The sequence below is a fragment of the Haliaeetus leucocephalus genome, unplaced genomic scaffold (assembly GCF_000737465.1).
Source record: "Haliaeetus leucocephalus isolate CR32 unplaced genomic scaffold, Haliaeetus_leucocephalus-4.0 Scaffold439, whole genome shotgun sequence".
NCBI classification, from domain to species: domain Eukaryota; kingdom Metazoa; phylum Chordata; class Aves; order Accipitriformes; family Accipitridae; genus Haliaeetus; species Haliaeetus leucocephalus.
In genome coordinates this window covers 7,941,046-7,964,469 of record NW_010972875.1, presented here as the reverse complement: position 1 = coordinate 7,964,469, position 23,424 = coordinate 7,941,046, and the positions used below count along the sequence as shown (strand labels likewise).

The 23,424-nt window shown below is 43.2% G+C and overlaps 1 protein-coding gene across 1 annotated transcript in view; it reads right to left on the bottom strand.

The window, feature by feature from the left end:
- Positions 1–23,424, bottom strand: part of KIT (v-kit Hardy-Zuckerman 4 feline sarcoma viral oncogene homolog) — a 46,949-nt gene that overhangs the window by 18,395 nt on the left and 5,130 nt on the right. Inside the window, exons 4-10 of the mRNA XM_010574569.1 lie at positions 20,892–21,131; positions 16,424–16,702; positions 12,816–12,952; positions 9,958–10,117; positions 6,903–7,092; positions 6,079–6,194; positions 546–660 (exon numbers count right to left, since the gene is read on the bottom strand). Coding sequence (XP_010572871.1) covers positions 546–660; positions 6,079–6,194; positions 6,903–7,092; positions 9,958–10,117; positions 12,816–12,952; positions 16,424–16,702; positions 20,892–21,131 — 1,237 coding nt within the window. The remainder of the gene's footprint in view (positions 1–545; positions 661–6,078; positions 6,195–6,902; positions 7,093–9,957; positions 10,118–12,815; positions 12,953–16,423; positions 16,703–20,891; positions 21,132–23,424) is intronic.

Here is a 23,424-nt window from a genome sequence, read left to right as displayed (position 1 = left end):
AATGCTTACTTCACAGTGAAACTCTACAGTCTTTTTAGAAATGTGGTAACTAGATATCAGGTTTTATTCATAGTAACTCCGGACTTGTTTACTTGTGATATGCTTCATGTGAATAGAAATCTAATTACTTTATGCCTTGAAAAGTTATATCATTACACAATAAAACAAAAGATAACAGCCATATTCACAAGTGATGCTGTGACTGTCATTCTGTGAAACTGCATACAGAACATGTGTCATTTGCGGCCAAACTGATACAAACCTTAGCTAGCTTGCAGCACAGAGAAAGTTTGGCTTTTACTTTTCCACAGCAGAAAATGTTGGTTATTTCCCTTGCAAGGACAGAATGCAAAGGGGAATAATGAAACATACCTCTGCCTTCCCTCAAACCACTGCAAATAATGCAATGCCAAAAATTATGAAAACAGTGATGCAACATCTGAACATAACTGTTACCGAGTCATTTTATGTTCTTAATTTTTAATTATAAATTGAGTGTGTTGCATCTAGAATAACCTTTGGGAACTCTGGTTTACTTAACTCACCTCTGCTCAGTTCCTGGGCAAAAATACCAGTATATGGTAGGGGCTGGGAATCCAGCTGCTACACACTGGAGAATACCATTGCTAAGTATATCCAGAGTGAGAATCTCTGGTTTTGCTGCAATAAACAAAAATAAGAGTCACACGTTAGGGGAACACAGAATTTGCATTGCCATTTGCTCTTCACCCCAGCAACTCATGTGCATCGTTGTTCGTGGAATTATTCAGGTGAACACAGCTTCACATGTTCAAGGGTGTCCAGGTCTGAACTGGTGTCCTGCAAGCACTGACCATCTGTAAAAATATCAGTTCTTACACTGAATGCTTGGGCTGGATTTCAGAAGAATACCTTACCTCCACTGAGTATTTGGTTTGATGAAAGATCCTAAACCAGCAAAGCCCAGAGCTTAAACAGCCCCAAGAAGTGTGTGCTTAGAACAACAGTGCGGTTCCTGTTCCTGCACAGCATGACCTTACCCGCCTGTAAAAGTGACAGTTTCTTCACAGTTATAAGCGTACTAAATCTGTCAAACCACATCTCTCTTACATCTGCCCTGTGTATTAAATATTACCACTGCAGCCAGAAAAGGAACTACAGTGCAAGGCAACCAGCGCAAACCTCCCCGACCCCACAGAGGACGTACGTCCCTCTAAGATACCGCTACTGAAGTGTCTGACTGACTGACTCTTTGAAACATTGCACGCAGAGGAAACTAATATTTGGCTGAACATATTAGCTTTCCAAATGATAATTCGTGACTGCTGTGGTACTTTAGAAACCAATCTAGACAGCCAATGCCTGCTGCCACGTCCTGCACTGGAGCTAGTCCTGCAGTTGGTTCAGGAGCTGCTGTTTCAAGTATGGCAGGAAACCTGAGCGATCAGACAGATTTTACAGTCATTAGTCTAATGTCTTTCCAACCACCACCAACACAGTGAGATGTTTTTTCTTGGCGAAACTTGAATTTGAGGCCCTATTCCCCATAACTACCTTAGATTCCTTGCAAAATCACCCAGAAAAAAAAGTTAATGGAAAAAACAGACTATATTGCAACGATGCTGCTCACCTGACAGGTACAAGTTAAGAGTCCATTATCAGTTAATACAACTTTACAGAAATAATGAACTAATATTCTAGAAAGTAGTGAAGCTGTATAGACGACAGTGGGAAAACACAGATTTATTTCAGATAAAATCCATGTACAAAGACTGCACGCTGTTAGTTTTTAATGAATATTCTACTTGCTGATTAAATTAGAGCCAATAAAGCACACGTATATTCTCAATCACATAGCATCTCCTCATGACTCATGTTACAGGAACTGAATGTTCTTTCATTTCTAAATCCGCATGTTGTGTTTTATGCAAACCACCAAGAACCAAACATTGTTGCAAAATGTTGAGACGGATCTTCAGCATTACTCATTTGGTGAGGAACTTTTTGACAGTGCACAGCATTTCACCTAGCGTCAGTCTCATGGAATACATATAATTCACATTTCCGAAACTCCTATCAAAATGGCTGGATTGTGAAATTGTAATTAGCTAATCTACTACCCATGTGGCACTTGTTTAGGTATATGCTACGTTTTAGGCAACGTTACTACGCAATGTAACTCAAGAAATGAAAGAAATGAAAAATCAAATATAAAAGGGATATGAACATTAAGCCCTGAAAAAAATATTGTGCCAGAGTTGGGCTGCATCTACCATCTTCCTTCTTTGAGTGAGGGAAACAAAAATGCCCACGTAGTCAGGCTTTTTCCGCTGTAAAGACCTAGCGCGATAAAAGCCTGTCTACACGGCCACGATTCCACGGGGACTCATCCTGCAGCAGCAGAGGGAGACGAGATGCCGCGCAGCGTTAACGCCTCCAGCATCCCGGGCAGAGTGGTCCGGCCCTGGTGCCATGGGAAGGTGAGCATGCCGTCAGCAGCCTCCGAAACGCCGACCTGAGAGCAGCTCTACCCGTGATGTGCCTGGCGAAGTGCTTTGATGTGGCGATTAGCGCGATCAGCATCTCCCCACCAGCACGGAGGGCTCCCAAGCCTCTCCGGCTCAGAGAAACTACGGGATGCGTTTCGCTTGTGGCTGCAAAGAGTCCCCCGCAGACCGTACCCAAGGGGACGGAGGTGGCTGCTACTGCCGTCCCCCTGGGCTGTGCCGTTCGCCGGCTCGGGCCATGCGCGTGTCTCAGCACCTGCACCCCTTTCTGGCAGCCAGAGCATCCTCCTCACCCACCAGCCTAGGTGCTCCAGGGGATGCTGGAGCAAAGATGGACTGGCTTGCGCAAACAGATGCCAAGCTGTCACCGAGCATCTTCTTTTTAAAAGAGATTTTACTGTGCTAGATTTTATGACTTTCACTGCCTAATTACCCCTCGCGTCAGACAGGCTCTTAATGATTAGACTTTGCTTACTGTTTTGGCTTTAACCCTTTAAATATTTAATGTTTCATTACACTGCTCGTCATATATGCATATTGCCTTCCATAATCAGTCATTAGATGTCTTCAACTTCTAATTTCACTAAGTCTATTAACTGCTTTTCAGCTTTTATTAATGTTGATTCTGAATGTATCAAAGATGATTTATAAGAGGTCATTCCTATTTTAATTCAATGCTCTGTATAATAACATTATGCATTTAATTGCTTTCTATTACTGATTTCCTTTTCTTCATCGTTAACAAAGTAAATGTCTAAAAAGTAACACTTAATAGGTATTGTCTGTCATCGCAGTCAAAGGGAGAGGGCTTTCCTCCTGGAGCTACATTTTCTGGACTGGAACAAACCTTTTTATGATATCATGGTGACTCCTCATTTGTTCACTGCATAGTCCAATGACAGGAAAACCGCTGAGCTCGGCTTCACGTGATCGATCTATAATACCATGACCAGTTTTCTCTTTGCAGCATGAGCCCCAACTGCATAGATAATATTTTGTTGACTGTAATTATGCCCAGATATTATTTTTCACTAAAATCAGATACTAGTTGGAAGATTCCTCTACTAATTGCTAGACATGCTGTACCTTGCCACTCTGGAGATTTCTACAATTTCTTAATTGTAACTTAGTTTAGCATGCTGCTTGTCAAGTTGTAATTTTCTTTTTGGCTCCTAATTTCAGAGCTCCTTCCTTCCTTACTTTATGTCACATTTACTATGAATTACTACTTCTCTTTTTTTTTTTAAAGCAATTTAGTATTGTTTCAGATTAGCATATGCAATTGCTAAATGTGTTTAAATCCAAGGTAAGTATTTCTACACTGCGTTTTTCACTCCTTTCAGCAAATGCTTCAGCATCGATTTTTGTTTATGTGAAGACATTCTCCTGATTATGAATCCTGTTTTACCTGTTTGATTACTTTCTGCTGATTACTTGCCCAAGCTAGATGTGTAAACATCATGAGCTACATCTCAGCAATTTATGTGAAATTCCCGCTGACAACAATGCCAGGTCAGGATGCACCATTAGATCAGGATCTGACCCACCCACACGACTCACCTTTGGCAGTTACTCCGCTATGTCAAATAATTTGGTACGTTGTCGTGCACTTTGTGTTTCATACCTAAACGATGACCATTTTACAAGCCACTGAAAACAGGTCAGTTTTCCTAAAACCAAACCCCTAGAAGGATCAATCTATTTCACCTCCTCTTTTCCAAACAAAAAAAATACTTGCAGGAGCTTAGTCTAAATGCCAAAAGAAACTCTTTTTGAGTCAAGTGTGCCAAATCCATCTGCTTCGGCAATGGCTGCAGTCCACCCAGGGACATAGCACATGGTAACGTGAGCTCTTGAGACTGCTTAAATGTCCTCATTGCATCCCAAGACTGATCTTACTACTTACAAGACCAGTAGTTGAAGCAAGAGGGAAGAAGACTTGTATACTGCTGGTTGTATGGACAAGCCATTCAGAAAAACTAAACTGTATGCTCTCTCTTGCCTTGGCCATCCTGCTTCACCATGTTCTTCCTAGTCTGATTTCCTAACCATGATCTACAGGGATTTTCAGCTTTTATCAAACAGCATGTTCCTCAAAAGCGGCAACATGGAGCTCTGCACCAAGAACTGACACCTGATGATGAAAAAACTGTGGGTTGTTTTTTTTTTTAGTTCTTGTGCCCAGACTGCTCCCAAGCAGCCTGCAGAGCTTGGGAGAGCTGGGAGGACCATGAACAGCCCCTCGCTCCAAGCACACATATGATGCTGCAAGTCAAAAACACCATCCAGCCTCGTGTGAACTGACAGTTCCACAGGCAGCCTGCAATTTCTTCCATTCCTTCCCAGAAATTAAACTTCTGGCTCAACAATTTGCCTCGCTAATCTGTAAAATAGTAGAATTATCCCTTGTGACTGTAACCCACACTCATCCACGGAGGCAAAGGACATCTGAGGTTGCCAGTGCCCTCATCTCAGAAATGACAGCTAGGAAATGGAAAAGGCACAAGAATACAAATGACAACATTCACAGATGAAGGAAGCTGAAAGGAGACCAAGTGATATTTCTAGACCCGAACTATGGCATTGCTAATAGTGACACTACAAATGTTGATGTTAAGTGATAAATAAGAAGAATTCAGAAATTAACATCTAGGATTTGGGGCATTTGTGGAAGTCTCAACAGTCCTCTGCATAAACCTATGCCTGGAGAAGCAGAGCAGCAACACAGAACTGTATTTGCAGCACATTCACTCACTTTCTATACAGTTCCTCCCGCTGGGCTTGAAGGCATCATTGTCTACGTCACCTTAGTTTCTCCAGTTTGCCTGCAGTTCCCTCCTGGTTTAATTTTCCTTAAGCTTGGCCTTTAGCAGCTGCCAATATTTGTCTGCTGAGAGCATGAAATGCTCTAACAGGATGGCTCTGCTAAGAAGGACAGGGTTTCCTGAAGGTTTCATTGAATTCATTTTAAAGTTTAGCTTTTGTCTTGAAGAACACTGTTTGGAACTGAGACCGATGCTCTTTTTTAACAAGCACGCCCCAAAGATGACAGCACATGCGTCTGTAAAGCTATGCAGTTTCTCTAAAACAATGGTGATCTATATTATTATACAGAAGTATTTAGATGCCAAAAGCCACAAGTGAGTAATTCTCCTGACAAGCTTTCAAACTCTGCATCCAACTCAAACAAATTAAAGACAATTAATAGCTTAACTTGACTGCCAAAAATGCAAATTATAATCCCTGTATATCCTGCTCCACCTTAAATTATCAAAGGTTTATGGTAGATGCTTATTTTTCAGATCGTGCTTCCAGGTGCTACAGCTTTTTTCCTGTATAAACTATCTAGCTGCTCTCTGGTAACCTCTGGAATACATTCGCTAGAATGTAAGGTCACGCTGGATAGTAGGTGGATTTGTGTAAGTACTCTGCACTTTTATATCTTGACATTTAAATAGTTTTCCAGCATGTGCTTCACTTCAGAAAGCCTCTCATATGCTGAACCACACTGTGACATCTTGTGCATACATTATGTTGTATAAAATACAATGACTGTGATAATGAAATATTTCAGACTGTTCACTTTACTTACTTTTCACATAGACATTAAATGTTACAGAGGAGCTGGCATCAGAATTGGACACAAAAAATGTGTAAATGCCTCCTTCTGTTCCTTTTAATCGGGTAAGGTGAAGTTCACTTGTATAACTGTAAAGAAAAAAATTAAGCATTACTGATCCTCACAACTTGCAGTGAACAGGCAATTGATGCGTGTAAGCTAAGGAGTGAATTATTAGCGTGCTGTTGTCTTCTGCAGACGCTGTCCATGCAGACACTCTTATCTTGCATTACGACTGCCCTTGGACTACAGCATCCAAAAGTTTTGCCACTTCTAACACCAGGGTGTTAGAATGTGTGCCCGGGTGACAGCTCAGCACCAGGCTCAGACCCCTGCTCCTTTTCTCGCTGAGGAAGGAACCCAGATACACAACCCAGGCCACACATGCTAGGTGCTTCACTGGATTTTTGGAAGACCAGGGCTCAGGAAAGAACAGTGCACAGCAGAAGAAAAAGCATAAGCTTTTGTCCAGAGCATTGGGCTCTGCTGTGGTGGTAGAGGGAGTCTCTGCACACAGAGAACTTTAAATTCTTATTTTTGCTTATTGGGCAGGAATGGCATCTTGTAGGTGAGTCGTGAGTATGTGGCACACTGGTTCTCAGATGGTGTGGTTAGCTCAACACTACTCCAAATCTAGGTTAGCAGACTTTTGCACCGGTTACTGTGGTAAGCCACGCATACTACAAGATCTTTTATAATCACAATTTTCTCACCATCTCCACTTTCCTCTTTCCACAGCAGACTCTAGTTTGCTGTTCCAAAGTGAAATTGATAGCACTTACAGTCACTCTTATTACCTGTTATTGCCCACAGTCTTGAACTTGACATAATGGTCTGATGAATTCTGTAATGTTTCGTTCATGTACGTCCAGACTTCTTCCTTCGGTTTTGGATATGCCTCATATTCAACTGTTAAATTTCCATTTTGTCCTGCATTTATATCTATTGTGGTATTCATTGATGCAAACAAACGGACAAATCCTTTAGCTGACGGCCATAAGAGGAGAAGAAAAACAATTTCAGGGCCATTTAGAAGATTGTCAGGGCTCTAACCACACTTAAGACTACTTCAAGATCAGTGATCAAACATCCAACTGTGAAACAGGAAACCTCATCTACAAAGCAGAACTTGAACCCTCACCTGCCAAAACCAAGGCCACTAGCTATATATAGCAATGAGGCACAGGACTTAAAGGACCCCTGAGTGCCTTAACAGAAATAATTCTGTCTTCTGGTGATAAATACACCCTATTTGCTTTTGGAAAAATGCAAGCACGTCTTTGATTCTACTCAAGGATTTATATTTTTTCCAAAAATCAGAGTTGCTAACTGTCTGGTATAAAAGAAACACTAAGAAAAAAGCAAGATCAATTGATAATTTATGACAATATACTAGAGTATTTAAGGTTTCTTTGTCAAGTGTAATTAAGAACAACATTACAAATGAAGCTACTGAAAACTGTAATTAGAGAAAAATGTGCTAAGTCCACAGGCCTGGATACCAATTGTCTTAAACTAAGGCATTTCTGTGCATCCACTGCTGGGTCTTAATCTTTTATTTGGCAGATACCATTTATCATTGTGCAGTTCCGCTCCAAAATATCATGTGGAGCAGCATCCTTACCGCAGTGATTTCAATTTCATTAATAAACTCATCAGCTTCAGGATTATTCACTTTGAAAAGGCAAATTTTTCAGTCCTATTACACAAATTCATACGGGAATTATCAGTTTGACAGGCAGATTGCAATTACAAGGAAACACATTTACTGAGAGAGCTTGAATTTAGACCAAAAGTCAATCTCTGATCCCTGCTTCTTCTCACTTTCTAGTAATCAAACTGCTGTGGCCAGCTGGGCACCTGAGCTCTGGAAAACCAGAGCCAGCGGGGCTTGGTGAAAGCATATGGAGCTGCCAGAGCACTTGACAGATGCTTTGGAGAAGAAAGGATGAAGTAAACTCGCAGCAGACAGGTATGCTCTAAAATGCTCTCCATCGCTAGAAAAGAGAAAAAGGTTTTAAATCTGGAAACTAAAGATTTTTAGCTCCTTCGCAGAGCTTTTTTCTATTTTCTGCATAAATACAGGATCCCCTATGCAACTTAGATTCAAAATCGGACCAAAGAGCCTGCAAATAAAATTTTATGATTGCACTATCAGTCCCCCATATGCAGTTTTAGAAACTGTTTACATTTAGATAAATTAACTGTTAAAAAAAGTAATTGGGAAAATTTCCAAAAATACCCATTATTTATTGTAACCTTTTTGGCTAACGTTAAAACCACAGCTATTTAGTATCTGATACAATCCCAGGATCTCTCCAGTACGCACCACACATCACTTCCCAGGACCCTGGGAGCTGGCACAATTCAGGTAAATGTAGTCAGTTTGACAATGAATGGTGAAAGGCATCCAGAAGCCAGAGTTTATTTTAAGTCAAATTTGGGCGGGGGGTGGGGTAGGGGGAGTATCTCGAAAAGGAAAGATTCCAGCTTTTCTCTGGCATTTTTTATTAAATACAAACTTTGCATTTTACTAAATACAAACTTGTTACTTTATTATCTACTTTTTATAATGTCATGCTCTATTTTAGCCCCCAGACCTTCCAAAGTCAATTCTTTTTAAAGCCACATTTGCATACATAGTAGTCCTAAGAATTTCTGTAGTTAAGAACTTCCCTCCTCTTACAATAAAAGCTTTCATATTGCTCGTCTTGGGGAAAAGATTTTCTTTCATACTTCACACTGTTTCACTCTTTTACATATGAATTTAGTCTCTCCTGTAAAAAAAAAAGAGGAAAACATCCCTGTCCTTATGAACCCTACCCCCTCAAATGGCAGAGCAAGGTTAAGGGCATTCAAACCTCTGCCACTCTGCTGAAGATCTGACCCACACAGGTCAAACACTTCTGTTTTCTTTAAGTTACCAAAGAAAGCAAAACAAGGAATGTTGCAGGAGTATCTGTGCAACAGAAAAACAGACTTGAAAAGGAAAAAGGATCCAAGGCTACACTTCCCTCAGTTACTACACCCTTGAATGGTAAGGAACTGAAACAGTTGAAGCCAACTACGCAGACTTCTTCAGAATTATCTTATTAACTATACCAACATGTCCTTAATTGTCCTTAATTTATTGAATTAGCAGGTTTCAGCAGCTTTAAAATTCAAAAGGCACTGTCTGTCACCCAAGTTAATATACAGTAGACTCTAAACGAGTCTGTTATTAAACAAGAGGAGGGAGACAGTTTGCTCACTGTTAAGGGACACAATCCAAAACCTGTGGAAGTGATGGATAGTGGGTTTACCACGGGGGTGAGCCCCGGAACAATTTCATGCTGTCTATGCACTCTGCAATGTTCCTCACCACATTATTTTAAATAGAGGTACATGTATAGCTTCTATGTAAAAAACATTGACATGCCGATGTCAGCAAAATTTCCCATGCTTGGAAGGCAGGTATTAAAGGTACGCTTTGTGCTTCTGCTGCCAAATTACTTAAGCATAGGGATAGTACCAAGCAAAGGTAAATTAATTGCTTTGTTAAGACTGGATTAAATTTAAAATTAAACCTGGAAGGATGAGACAAACCAGAGAGATGGAAACACGGTTGGGTGGTTGTTCTAATATCACATTCCAACAACATGCAAAGGGTTATAGAAATTAAAGTAGTCACACACACCACAACACTTCCTGAGCCATCCCATATGGTACCAGTCAGCAATAACCTTTTAATAAAGCAACTTTGCTTATTGAAGTTTGGGGGAAAGGAAAGAGATGAAAGAGAAGGCTCCCCAGTGTTCTCACTTTCCACCTCCCACTCTTAGAGATGTTAAGATTTCTACAGGAACTATTTACCTAGTGCTTTCAAGGTTACTGTGGCATTGGTTTTTCCAAAAGGGTTTTCTGCTTGGCATGTGAATTCTCCAGAATCATTAACTCCCACTGAACGGATGTTCAATGTTAATTTCCTTTCGTATCCATAATCACCCAAATTTCTGCTTTTGCTTGTAACAATCTGTCGGTAAAAAACAATTAACATCTAAAACACTGTGTATGCAGCATCTTTCCTAGATAAATTAAAAATAGAAGTAATTATAACTTTGCTATATTAATATTCATAACTTTAAACCGGAATAATAAGCCAGCACGACAAACCTGTCACTAGAATCTCTCCATGCAAAACAAGTGTATGATCAGCTGTCTTTGGGAGATAAGGTCCTCTCCTAAGTCCCATACCCTCCCCTTATTCTTTATTTTTGTCCTCCTCAAGCTCCACTGAAGTGTGTGTGTGCGCATGCGTGTGTGCGTATGTGTGTGTTCACCTCCCCCGAGAGTGCCAACTGGGGAGACCACCCCAAGCCACAAAGCTCAAACTCTAATTTCTTCAAATGTTTCAACCATATGAAGAAAAGAGTATTGTGCCCAAGGTCATACCCAGCTCACTCGGGCTACATTTCTAATGCTGATGAAGGTGAGGAACCAACAGAAGGTTTTATTTGCACTAACGACCCTTCTAGCTGTAGGGCTTGATGCAAAGTGACCACTGGGTCTTGACTTTCCTAATGCTCAGAAGCTGCAGCTATTGTAAAAAGTTATTGCAACTCTGATGTGTGGTTCACCACTCAAGTGGTGCCTAAAAATCACCGAAGTCTCTAATGGCTGCAATGCTTCCCATTGAACAACAAGAGAGACTTTAAGGTGCCGGAACTTCATTTTAAATTGGGTTGCTCTATGCCCTGAGTCCGCAGCATCTCCTGACTACAGCTATACTGCAGAAAGACCTGCTGGCAGCAGGCTTTACACAGCATCCTTCCTCTGGTACCCACTCTGATTCTTGGTCCGTAGCAATCTAGATTTATTAATCTTAAAGGCAACTGGAAACTTCATTCTTTTTTCAAAGCATTAAGTATATCATGACTCTAAGCCTCCGTATGCATAGAAAAAATAAATGCTTTGAGGTGTTGACTTCAGTTTCTGTAAGAATGCTCAGTGTGGTTGGAAAGACAGATAAATTTACATTGATTAATCCAAATGCAGACCTGGACTTTTAATGATTTTCTAGTACAATGATTTCAATTCTTGGAGGTTCCAAGAGCTTCTAGATAAATTTAACCTTCTCAATGCAATTTTGCTTCCTCCTGAACTATAATAATCACAGATAGAAGTTTGTTCTGTATAGATGTGCTTGCTTATAACAAGTCTCCTAATTTTCAAAAGCGGTGATAACTTCAGTCACACAAGGAAAAACTGGTTTGTTTTTTTTCCCTCCCACCTATTCAGGACAAAACGTAATTCTGCATCTATTTAAACACAAATTTTATGTATTCTGTTTCAGGACAAAATTTAATTTGATAGTCAATATTTAAAAGATAGCATACCCTGCTATTTACCAGAAAGGACAGAAAGGTCAAACTTATTTGGTCAAAAATATTTTCCTCGTAGCTTTTACTCATAAAATGAAAAGTGATAAAGCACAAAAACTTAAGGGAATGCCCTGATTTCATCACACTGTAACAAAGAAAAGGGAGGAGAACGAGAGAAGAAATGAAGTTCTCAGATGAAGGACCTGCCGTTGACCTTGGCACAGGACCAAAAGCCCCATCTGCATGTCCCACGCTGCCTTCGTGTCATTTAGACCTCCTCAACCTTCGGAGCTGCGAGGTGGGATTTCTGAAGCGGCAAGCACTTAGCGAGAGCAGCTCTGCCACAGCCAGCGGATTAGCTAAGCATGGCATGCCTGGCCCCAGGGAACGGGCCTCCCGTTCACTATCTGTCTGAGGAGATGCGATTTAGCCAAACACCACGACATCACAGAAGCCTTTTTTCCATACATACATGGACTGCGAATTATGTATTCTGGTCACTACCATTAGCAGTGAAAGACCAACCAATTAGCATAGGAGCATATACAGCAGGAGTTACTAACAGGTCTTCCCAAGGGCTTTTAATTAATTTAAATTTCAGGGTATACCCAGAAGACCAAGAAGCATCCTTAAAAACAACCCAGTGCCTGCTGCTCATTTCAAAGGCAGAGCTGGCAGTATGTTGGCTGACCAGGGGAGGGGATCTCTCTGCCCCTTGTCTGCAAAATAACTGTGCTGCCAGTAACAAACTCTCCTGGAGCACTTAGCGGGCCAATAATTTAATTTGGTGATGCCAGGCAGAACCTTCATCTATCACTACAGACAGAAGCCAGTTCACTGGTTCATCTTTCAGAACTTTGCCAGTTAGTAAGGCACACCATGTAATTTAAATGAATTAATCATTCCTGTGAATGCTTACTACTATTCCTGTCACACACAATCCCATGCTAATTAGCAGGTATTTTACTGTTAATGATAACGACTAGAATATGTAATTTGCAGTCCATGTGTTGATATTTGCAGCTCCCATTGATTGCAATGTGATGTGTAGGCACTCCGTGCTTCCGTATTTAGGCAGCCCAACAGAGGTCACCTAAACTTCACACTGAAAAGCCTAATTTTAATTTCTGTTTGGGAAGAGAAGCCCATGCCGATGCTTTTCCTCCCAGCTGTCCGCATGGGCATGGGACAGTTGTTGCTGGCCCCTCACCAGTCTCTGGGATGCAGGACCTTTGGAAATGCAACAAAGCCAAACTGATATAGCATCAGGTATCCAAGTCAAGCACGTGAACGTCTACAGAGTTTGTGTACTGTGCTGAGGCATACAATGATACAATTAAAGGAACTCACCCCACTTTTGTGAGAAATCCAACTAGCTTGTACGCTGCTATCCACATCCGTGATTATGCATGTAACTTCAAATTCCTCCCCTTCTTTGAGAAGCTCGTAGCTTTTGGATAAGGTGATGACGGGAAGAGTTTTGTGAACTGGAAAACAATTTAGAAGTGCGTTACTTTTCATTAGCTGCAGAGCTTCCAAAGGGGGATAAAAAGCAACAGTCATAAACTTTCCAATAAAATTTCAGGCCTCCGAGAGGTATTAAAATTTCTTTAACATACTACACAGTTGTTCCTTTACAACAAGCACATTACTGCTTCAATCTCCCTTCAAATTACACTTAAAGTTAGATAACCCTTGTTAGAGCATAGCAACTTGCATGAAGAAACTTGAACGATGTTGAACCATCAATGAGACGACTCATTCCATGACAGCAATTAAAAAGTTGCACTCTGGAACCGAAAAGACAGTGAGGATCAGCCACTGAAGAACCGCAGCCTAGCATTAACTGCAACTTTTAATTACAAAATACTACAGCAGACACGAAGTACTGTCTGATACGTCCCTGAAAAGCCCCTGATGGACAGTCTAGGAAGGACAGGTACAGCTCAAGGACTTCAGCACACCTGCCCCTGAAAGCACCACAACTTCTGCTCACGGTAATGGTTCACAGAGGTGGCTGGAGTCAAGACCGTGGACAAGTTTGTCACCCAAGAGGTAGCTGGTTACAAGCAGCTGTGGGCTAGCTGTATCCCTGTTCTTCTTCAGGGTGTCTTTTGTCAACGGTCAAGTACATCTGAGGACTATGTGTCTCTTATCTCTGCAAAGCCCTTCCTCTGTTCCCTCCACAGATTTTTCTGTTTTCTTCATCCTTTCTTCAAATTTTCCTCATTTATGAGACTCCAGTGAACTTCCCACTAGGGCTTTTACGCAGGAAGACTGACTTTCAAACTGTGAATGCAACATATATCAGATAAGGTCTTCCAGACTCTCTTCCTGCCTCTGACACAGGCTTTGTAGTTGTCTTAGGTAAATTATACGAAACTTAGGAAAACGCAATGCTTTTCAGCCATTCATACTTTAACAATAATGTTTTCCTCATGGTGCTGTAAGCGGCTATGAAAGAGAACAAAGAAACGTGTTTGCTCTCTTCAGATATAAAGGCTCACATAAAAATCCCCCCCCGGCATTCAGCAGTACCCAAGAGACAGGAGGAAGCCAGTGCAGAAGGCGTGCTGTGTTCTCACCCACCAGAAAGACCTACGGACAACCAAAAAAAAAAGCCGTAAGGCCATAAAGCGCCTCATTGTTTTGAGAAGGGCTGGACATAAACACTCCCTGTGCTATCGTAGCAGGGCTGGTGTATGTCTGAGTACGCCTGCACAGCTCGCTGTTTCATGGATGCCTTTTCTGTCCTTCTGCACTAGAAGCTCAGGCCTGGGGGTCTGAGTGCCACAGTTATGATTACAAAAACATTGCCCACCAAAGGGTCTCGCACTTAAACCTTCAGCCAAGGAGAAAGTGGGAGTTTTACCTGGTGAACTTAGTAACGACCAAACACTACAGCACGGTAATTACAACACTGAGGATGACAATGCTGCTTTGCTGCTGATGGCCTTCAGCAGATGCTTCCACTTACTGCACGCTTCCCCCCAGATGGAGAACGTGGGCAGAGCACCCAGGTCCCATCGGCCACCTACGGCTGCCCACCGTAAGTGGGCCACTTGTGACGGATGCCAGGTCAGCACCCTCCCATCTGAAGTCACCACTCTATCAAGCAAGTGCAGACTTTTATCCCATAAAAAATGAAATAGTCCAATACTACAACTTGCACTCTCCTATGACAGAGAAATGTCAGCTATGTCAATCAACTGCTTTCTTTCTTTGGCCATCACTGAAAAAACAGTTGAAAAAAAAACTTGTTACAGAACAAACAAGAGAGACAGCAAGAAGAGACTTGATTTTTGTCATAAAAAGAGAATGCCAGATTAAACCTTTGTTCTCTTCTCATTAACTGAAATTTATTATTCATTAAAATTCACTGTATCACAGTGTCCAAAACACCAGGAAAAAGACTGCTTCAATTTGCTACAGTGCTTGAGATGGCCCCCGCTGCCCACCCCCTGCCCCACCACCGCGGAGCACGGCACCGGGCAGGTCACACAGCCCCAGCCGTGGAGCAAACACCAACGCGTCCCCTCCTCACGCCACGGGGCAGCCCTCCTTCACCAGCACGAGGGGGGCTGCCGGCGGCGGCCTGGCCTCGGCTCCTAACGCCCGGCACAAAACAGGCGGCGGGGGGGACGGACGCGCGCCGCCCCGAGCCGTGCACCCCCTTCTCCGGCAGCGGCCTCGGCGGCACCGCCGCGATGGCGCTGCTGGCGGCTGGCTGCCTCCGAAAGCACAAAGCCAACCCACGCAGCCCCTACCCGCCGCTCTCCCTTCCACAACAAAAACCCCACGGGACACCTCGGCCGCGCGGACAGAAACGCCGCGGCAGCCAGCGGAAAGGCCGGGCGCGCGGTCCAACGCGTGCGCACGGACAGGGGATGCTCCCTCGGCGGACCCTACCGCAGCCTTCGCGCTGCGCGCACGACGGAGCGGAGACACGCTCCCAGCTGCGGCCAGGGGTGACCTCGTTCAAAGAGCCCCACAGCTACGTGGAGAACAAACTCACTTCCTCGCCCCTCGGGAAACGCTGAGACAGCCCGGCTTGCTGAGCCGCTCCCTCCGCTTCTCTCCCGGCTATTTGTGCAGCGGATGAACGACACACGCGGTAACTCTAGGCTCCGAACCGCCCAGACAGAATCGGCCCGTAAGGTCCTGCACGGCCAGCCATCGGGCTTCTCCTCCTTCCCAAACCCACTTAACCACCCAACCCTAGGGCACAAGGGCGCGTGAAGGTCAAAGGTAGGGTGTCAGGCAGAGCTAAGCATTGCATCTGGCAGCTCAGCCACAACACACTCCTCATCATGATCTGGGCACATTGCTGCTGTTGTGACCATCCTCACTCATGATGATGGAGACAAACAAGGGCTCTGTGCTCCCCCAAGCTCTGCCCCTCCACCGAATCCCTCTTCTTTAATGTCATCAATCAGTTTCTCCTGCTGTCACTTGCGGGCAACAGACATGTAAGTAAGGCATCCAAATCTCCACCTTTCCTGCACAAACCTGTTCAAACCTCATGGCGCTGGTTTGTCCTCAAAGTTTAACTGCACAACCCACATTTCTTGAAATGGTGAAAAAAACACCTGGAAATCACCAGGAACAGAAAATAAAAGTGATCATGGCCAAACCTGCTCAGCACAGCCACAAGCCAAGTGCCACGAGATCAACCTATGCCCTGACACAACTTGCCCAGAACAAGTTTTCTAAGTCCACCACCTTCCTTTGGACAGCCTGCAGCGGCCACAGGCACTCCAGAGCAAGCCCCTGGTGCGCAAGCACCTCTGGCTTTGAGTAGAAGAAGACTCCAAAAGCCTCCAGAGGAGACCACCACCTCCAGCCTCCCCATGACAAGGTCAGGACACAAGGTGAGGCTTCACAGCACTTCCCACCAGTTCCTGGGAGGTGAAGGGTAAAATCTGGTGCTCTACAAGAAGGCAAAAATCCTGTGTTACCTGGCCTCACATTCAGGAAAATGTGCTCCGATATTTTCTCAACTCCATTGTGCTTGGCCAAGCACTGGTAGCAGCCCTTAAACGACCTCTGTACGTTCTTTATAGTGATGCCTTTCTGGGGATTGGGAATGAACGTCATATTTTTGGGGAGACGTTTTCCATCACATTTTCTCAGTGTGAAATTTGAAACATCTGGATCTGTTAGTGGGCACACCAGCAGGATGTCACTGTCTTCTTTTCCATAGATCAGAGAATCAACAAGGAAGAGCACGTTTGGATCTGTGAAGAAATGCAAAGACCTGTCAGAGAAGCTGACATTGCACAGGGAACTTCTGATGACCCCAACTCTGCAATTGGGCACTTACATCAAAGAAAGTTTTACATTCAGCCAGTAAAACCGAGTATTACCCAATTCATGTTTACCAAGAGACATTAAATTTTGTCCTAAAAGAGCAGCACAACAGGAGATGTGCAGTAGCATTCAATACCAGACACACTACAGAATCATGTGCACTAAAAATAATCCTACTGCATTTTTATTTGGAGATGGGGATTTTTTTTTGCCTTGTTTAGCTCCAAAACCTCCACCCTCTGCCCCCAACAACAGTAAACAGATTTTCACAGACCATTAAAAGTAATTTGCTTTTAGCTAGTGGCAGGGCTGTAAGGTTTCATGCCCACAGGAGGATTTTGAAGAAATTTATGAGCAAATGGAAGTTGAAAAGCACCTAAATTATGGTTTTCACTTCTGTAAAATACATAATCTAAATGAACACACATTGCTACTAGAGGAAGCACCAAACAACTTCTCTCTCTCTCTCCTCCCTGAAAGCAGAGGTTATTTTTAGCCTCCTTAGAAAAAAACTGGGCATACAAACAGCATATCTGATTGAAAAACCATCACGTAATCTTTCACAAGGTACCTTTTCTAAAGCGTTTCATCTCGGCCACCACAGCACACAAACATTGTACAGTACTTAAACAAAAGTTGAAGCCCATGATAGGTGATGACCTTGAAATGCTAAGAACCTGGCCATTAATAGCAAACACAAAAATAAAGGATGGTGTGGTGACAAACACTCCATAGAAGTTTATTTCAGCTCCCATCTGCCCTCCCTACAGAGTAGCATGAATTAGAAATGTAGAAACAGAGGGAAAAGTTTTCTTTCTTTTTTTGCAAACTGCCTTCGTACAACTTGAATGATTAGAGATCAGCAAACCATGATTTAACAAAAAAAACTGAGAGAATTTGGTTAAGATGATGGACAATGTGCATTTGGTTTAAGGCAAGAAGTACTAGGCTGAAAATGAAGCATGGGACATTTATGTAAGCAATTAGGAAATGCTAAGTCAAAGGGTGCTCATCACTGAACACAGTAGTTACTGGCTGGTTTCTAGCTTAGAGTGAGGGTACAGTTTTAACCTCATTTGATACTGCCACCCAAGAAGCCCCCACAAACTAAAAGCTTTGAAGCATCAGTCTAGACCTAGTGGATGGAGACTACTAACAAATGAAAAAGTAAAGCATGCCTGAACAGAACCAAAGTGTGATGTTTTGCACATGGAGATACTTAGACAAACACTATGAGTTGCTGTCACTCCTGAGCTGGAAGAGCATGGACTGGAAGAGCTCATCTGAATGTCCCTGCTGACAGAGACTTAATTGATAGGTTTCCTCTCAGTCCACTTTTTCTCCAATATGGACAGAGCCAAGATATCTTCACTATGCAGAAAGTATGGCTCCCCAGGAAAAAAAAAAAAGACATTTTTGAAAACAGAAGAAAGGAACGAAGACCTGTTTCACTAACAGCTGAAACTGCAGGGAAGGCCTTGGCTGGGGTAAGCGGAATAGCTGAGGTGCTCCCCTCCCATCTTCCATCCCCCTCTGGAAGGGAGACCTCAGGGTGAGAATACATGAAAGGATTTGCTGTAGGGAATCCAGGCAGAAACAAGGCTGCTCATGGTCATCTTCTTCCTGTCACGGCTTTCCACCCCAGGTACGTCTTGGGTAGCACTTGCTTTCTGGGCATACCTCAGGTTTCCAACACAAGATGTGTGCTTGTGTCAGAAAAGACATGAGATTAAAATCGAGATTTTTTTCTCTCTTATGCAGATGTCTGAACTAGCTTGATCTTCACTAAACTTGCTTGGATAGGGACACAAACTGCTTCTATAGACAAAACACAGGCACCTTCTGCCAAAGCAGAAAGGTGAAAGAGGTAAGCGCCTGCAGTCTGCCAACACTGTGTCATCCTTGGTCACAGAAGCATAGAAAATTTGTTTAGTAGACCCAGACGGACGTAAGAGATAAACAGCTGCCACCATTTTATGTGCCACTTGGGACTGTGCAGGATCAAGGTTCTTGGTCCTGTTCTCTCTTCATTCCCAGCTTTACAAGCAGAAAGCGTGTGGGCTGCTTGTGGCAACCCCACAAGCAGCTGAGCTCATGGTAGCATCTTCAATGTGATGTAAGATGTTATTAAGCCACAGGCTATTGCAAAATGATGGCCCACCTCACAAACATACTTATTTTACTGCCAGGAACTTGTCAAAGTGAAGCTTGCACATTTTTCACACAATTAAGACAAAGAAATTAACATCTGTTGCATGAGGGCTACACAACTTCTCTGATGCTTTGGTAATCATGCTCAGTGGAAGTGTTCCCTGCTATCCTGAGGTGAAGGAGTCACTCACCTAATGGAAGGCACAAACATCTCTGTGATCACTGCTCTCTGGGATAAGTACCATGACCTTCAGGAAAACAGTCATGGTAGATAAAGTCAACAATGTTTGTCACACACAGGTAAAATACATGCCAGATTTCCTTTAGCCATAGTCTCAGAGGAATACAGAAGGTCAAGAAAACTCATCCCTGGTAGCTGCATGGCTATCTGGACAACTCAGCAGTGGTTAGCGGAGCACTCTTTTAAATTGTGTGGCCACTATGTAAGATATCTTCCCTTGGGAAAATACTTTTCGCTGTGCTGGTATCTCCCTGTCTTGGAGAACAACCTTGCAGTAATTCTCAAAGGACTGGCAGGGTTCACAGGAGGCTCTTTGAAACAACCCCTGTTGGACAAGGAATGCTGTCTCCAAGAAAGCGGATGTTGTAGGACTTTTTTCCATCAACAGGGAAGAAAGACCACCAGAGCTATGTGAAGAAGCAGCAAAATAACTGTGTCCTGGTTTCAGCTGGTATAGAGTTAATTGTCTTCCTAGTAGCTGGTATAGTGTTATGTTTTGGGTTCAGTATGAGAAGAATGTTGATAACACTGACGTTTTCAGTTGTTGCTAAGTCGTGTTTAGACTAAGTCAAGGATTTTTCAGCTTCTCATGCCCAGCCAGTGAGAAGGCTGGAGGGGCACAAGAAGCTGGGAGGGGACACAGTCAGGACAGCTGACCCAAACTGGCCAAAGGGATATTCCACACCATGTGACATCATGTCTAGTATATAAACTGGGGGGAGCGGGGCTGGGAGGGATCGCTGCTCAGGGAACTAACTGGGTGTTGGTCGGTGGGTGGTGAGCAATTGCATTGTGCATCACTTGTATATTCCAATCCTTTTATTATTATTATTATTGTCATTTTTTTATTGTTATTATTATAATTATTATTTTCTTCCCTTCTGATCTATTAAACTGTTCTTATCTCAACCCAAGAGTTTTATTTCTTTTCAATTCTTGCCCTCATTCCACCGGATGGCGGGGAGTGAGTGAGCGGCTGCGTGGTACTTAGCTGCTGGCTGGGGTTAAACCACGACAAACTGTCTTCCTTGGAAAGGAAAAGGGAATGCCAGGCATGGTAAACTGTCAACTTGAGGGCAGCTGATGAACCCATAGATCAGGAGCCAACAAAAGAGAAGAAATCTGCACAAAGAAGAAGGGTAATAAAGGACTGTGAAGATGTGTCAGAGCAGAGGCATTTTTTTCCCATCTGAGACATTTCTGATCAGTCACAGGTAGATCAGGAACTGGAGGCATAGGAATCATTGCTGCCTGCTGGCTTAAGCTTGAGAGTGCAGCCTCAAATAGCCAAATCCTTTAGCTAACTGCCTCAATAAATCAAGAGCTTGGGGCCAAACCTTACATGACTCCATACTGATGGATGGCATGGAATTAAAAAGACATTTCTACATACTGCTTGCTTCCTCACAGTACAACTGACTCATACAACTGATTCAGGTCACTTGGCTAGCTTCTAGAAAGAGAGCTCAGGTATATTTCACCACAAAACAACAGGGATGTAAAGAGAAACTCATCCAGAACTTTGCTCTGGTGACAAAGGCCATTGCAAGCAAAGCTGGGAGTGAGTTTTCTTTCTAATGGACAGAGAAGAAGATTTCTTCTATCAGACTGTGTTCTCCCTCTGTACCTCAAATTCATTCCCTCCTCCACCATTTACTGTCCTATTATTTTGGGTGTGGGAAACTGGGGGGGAAAGCAAAAATAATGCCTTCATTGATATTTACCTTTAACAAAAACATAAAAAGAGGTGACAGTACTCCCGTTGCTTTTGCATATGTATCTGCCTATGTCTCTGACTGTTGCATTTTTGGTGTACCACTCTTTCTCATTGGAACTCCTTGCTTTTGCTGATGGGTCCGAGTTCTGGAAATTCCAAGTCACAGGTCCATCCTCATTGCACCTCAGCCTTAATTCCTCCCCTTTATTCACAACCAGTGAAGATTCTTCACGGGGCAGTGAACCACCTGGAAAAAAAAAAGCACAAAATACAATGCCTGTCAATAGAACTCTCTTTTTTCCTGCAGCAAAATTGTTATTTATAGTTGTATATATGCAGTCAATATTTTGGGAGTTATTTCTCAAAAATACAAAGCTGCAATGGCATTGTGCAATTCTACAGACACCTTTTGGCCTGTAAGAGGTTCAGCACACAGAGCAAATAACCACTGCAGATGGAAACTGGTCTTTAAAAAACCATTTGAAACTAGTTTCACATGCACCAGTTTCTGCAATGGTTTGGCTTTTGAATGGGAACAGACCCAAGCTATTTAAAAATTAAATTCAAGAACATATGAGCCTGATTCTACATGGCAGCACTTTTAATCATTCTTTGTCATTTACTCAGTATGTTGCCAAGAACTAAAGTTTCCTTGCTCAACAGTTATCCTTTTTTAACTGCTCCCTCATGTATTCAGAAGCTCCACTCACACTCTTAGACTAGAAATGTCCAGTTTAATGAAGGCATCAGCACATGCTTTCCGTACTTGCTTATTTCTTTAGTTGAAGTGCTAATTTGTCATTTCTTACCTCCAAAAAATTTCATAGAAAATATTCTTCAAGCTTCCATCCCAACGCTACCTAATTAGTTTCACTGAGGCACCAATCTCCCAGTCACCAAAGCTGCTCTAAATGACCTCTTAGCTTCTTTTTCACTGAACATGCTATAACACAACTTTTAAAAAGTTTTCAGAAACTAAAGGTGTGTAGAATTAGCAGCTTCAAATCACAATTCCCAACCACTTCCCAACTTACACTGCGTACTTGGAGAAAGAAGCACATTCAGGCTTCTCTGGCTCCACTGTTAAGGTAAATCAAGCAGGGGGTTCCTGAGTTAGCATATCCCTGATGTGAATATCTTAGTGAACCTACAAAATGGAGTTCATAGCCGAAAAAGCAGATAAATTCTTACTACTATGGACCTACTTGAACATCAAAAGAACATACAAAAATATAGAGGTTGTCTTGCAGAAATAAACCCTTCCTCTTTCAGAGTAGCTCTTTAGTCCTGCAAGCAATCCTTAGCTTACAATAGCTATGCTGTTAGCTAACGTCCCTCTCATGTGAAGCACAGTTGTACAAGATTGTACAACATCCATATGTAGTAGCAGAGTCATGCCACTGAAAATACTACTTGCATTCAAAAACACACTCTGCAGCTCCGCTCAGAGGCTGAATTTCCCTACCCACACAGATAACAACAGACGTTCAAGCAAAACAATCGGATAATTAGTTGGGATGAGGTCATATAGTCCAGACTTAATTCACTCATCTCACAGCTTTAGTTCTTCTTAAGGTATATACTGGATTAAGACCAGGTCAGGTAACTGCTCCTCTTCCTGACAAATCTACCACAGAGCAGGAAGCAAAGGACAGTCAGACCACCTGCAGAGTCTAATTACTTGGTTTGTGGTCTGGGTTTTGGAGGGAGCCCTCATTCTCGCCCCGTCTCCCTCGGATTAAAATTTATCAGTGCTAACCCCACAGGCAGTCATTTTTCCAGCACCACCAGAAATTTTCCACATGAGGTCCACTAACCCTGCATATATGCTTCCATAACTGAACCATAAACAACCATCCTAGAAATAATAATTGCCAGAAAAAGGCAGAAAAAAACCCCCAGGTTTAATTTCAAATCTGCTACCTCAAAGTGCAGGTGTAAGCCTGAGCTGTGATACAGCAGCTCGAAGAAGGAGAGTGAAAAGTCCAAGGTCTGAGGAGCACAGGTCCCAGCCAGCGGTGGCTCAGCAGGTAGGAGAGCTGGAAAAACCCTTTGCCCTGGACATAGAGGCACCTAAGAGCAGGGTAGAGGCAAGGAGACCTCTGATTTGCAAACCCCTCAGATCGGAGCCAGCAACTTTTGGCACCTGAGAAGGCAGAGGGCAAAGACCTCTGAGAAGGTCTCGTGAAAGACCATGCAGGTCCTTCATGGGATGTCTCTGGAGGACTCCTCTGCCGGTTCCCACAGACCACAGGGTACTTCGAACAACAAATGACACGAGCTGCATAAATAGCAAAAGTGCAATGCGGTATACCCACACTGGCACGAGGTCCTCAGACGAGTCAGGAAGGCTGGGAAAGGAGAAGATCAGGACATCGTTTGCTGGCATCCCTCCCCGCCTTCAGCCAGCAAGGTCTCAGCCTGGGTCCTGCCAGGGGAGGCGTGCGCGTGGCCGGGCTGCGAGAGCCCCCGCTGCCCACCCCCTGCCCCACCACCGCGGAGCACGGCACCGGGCAGGTCACACAGCCCCAGCCGTGGAG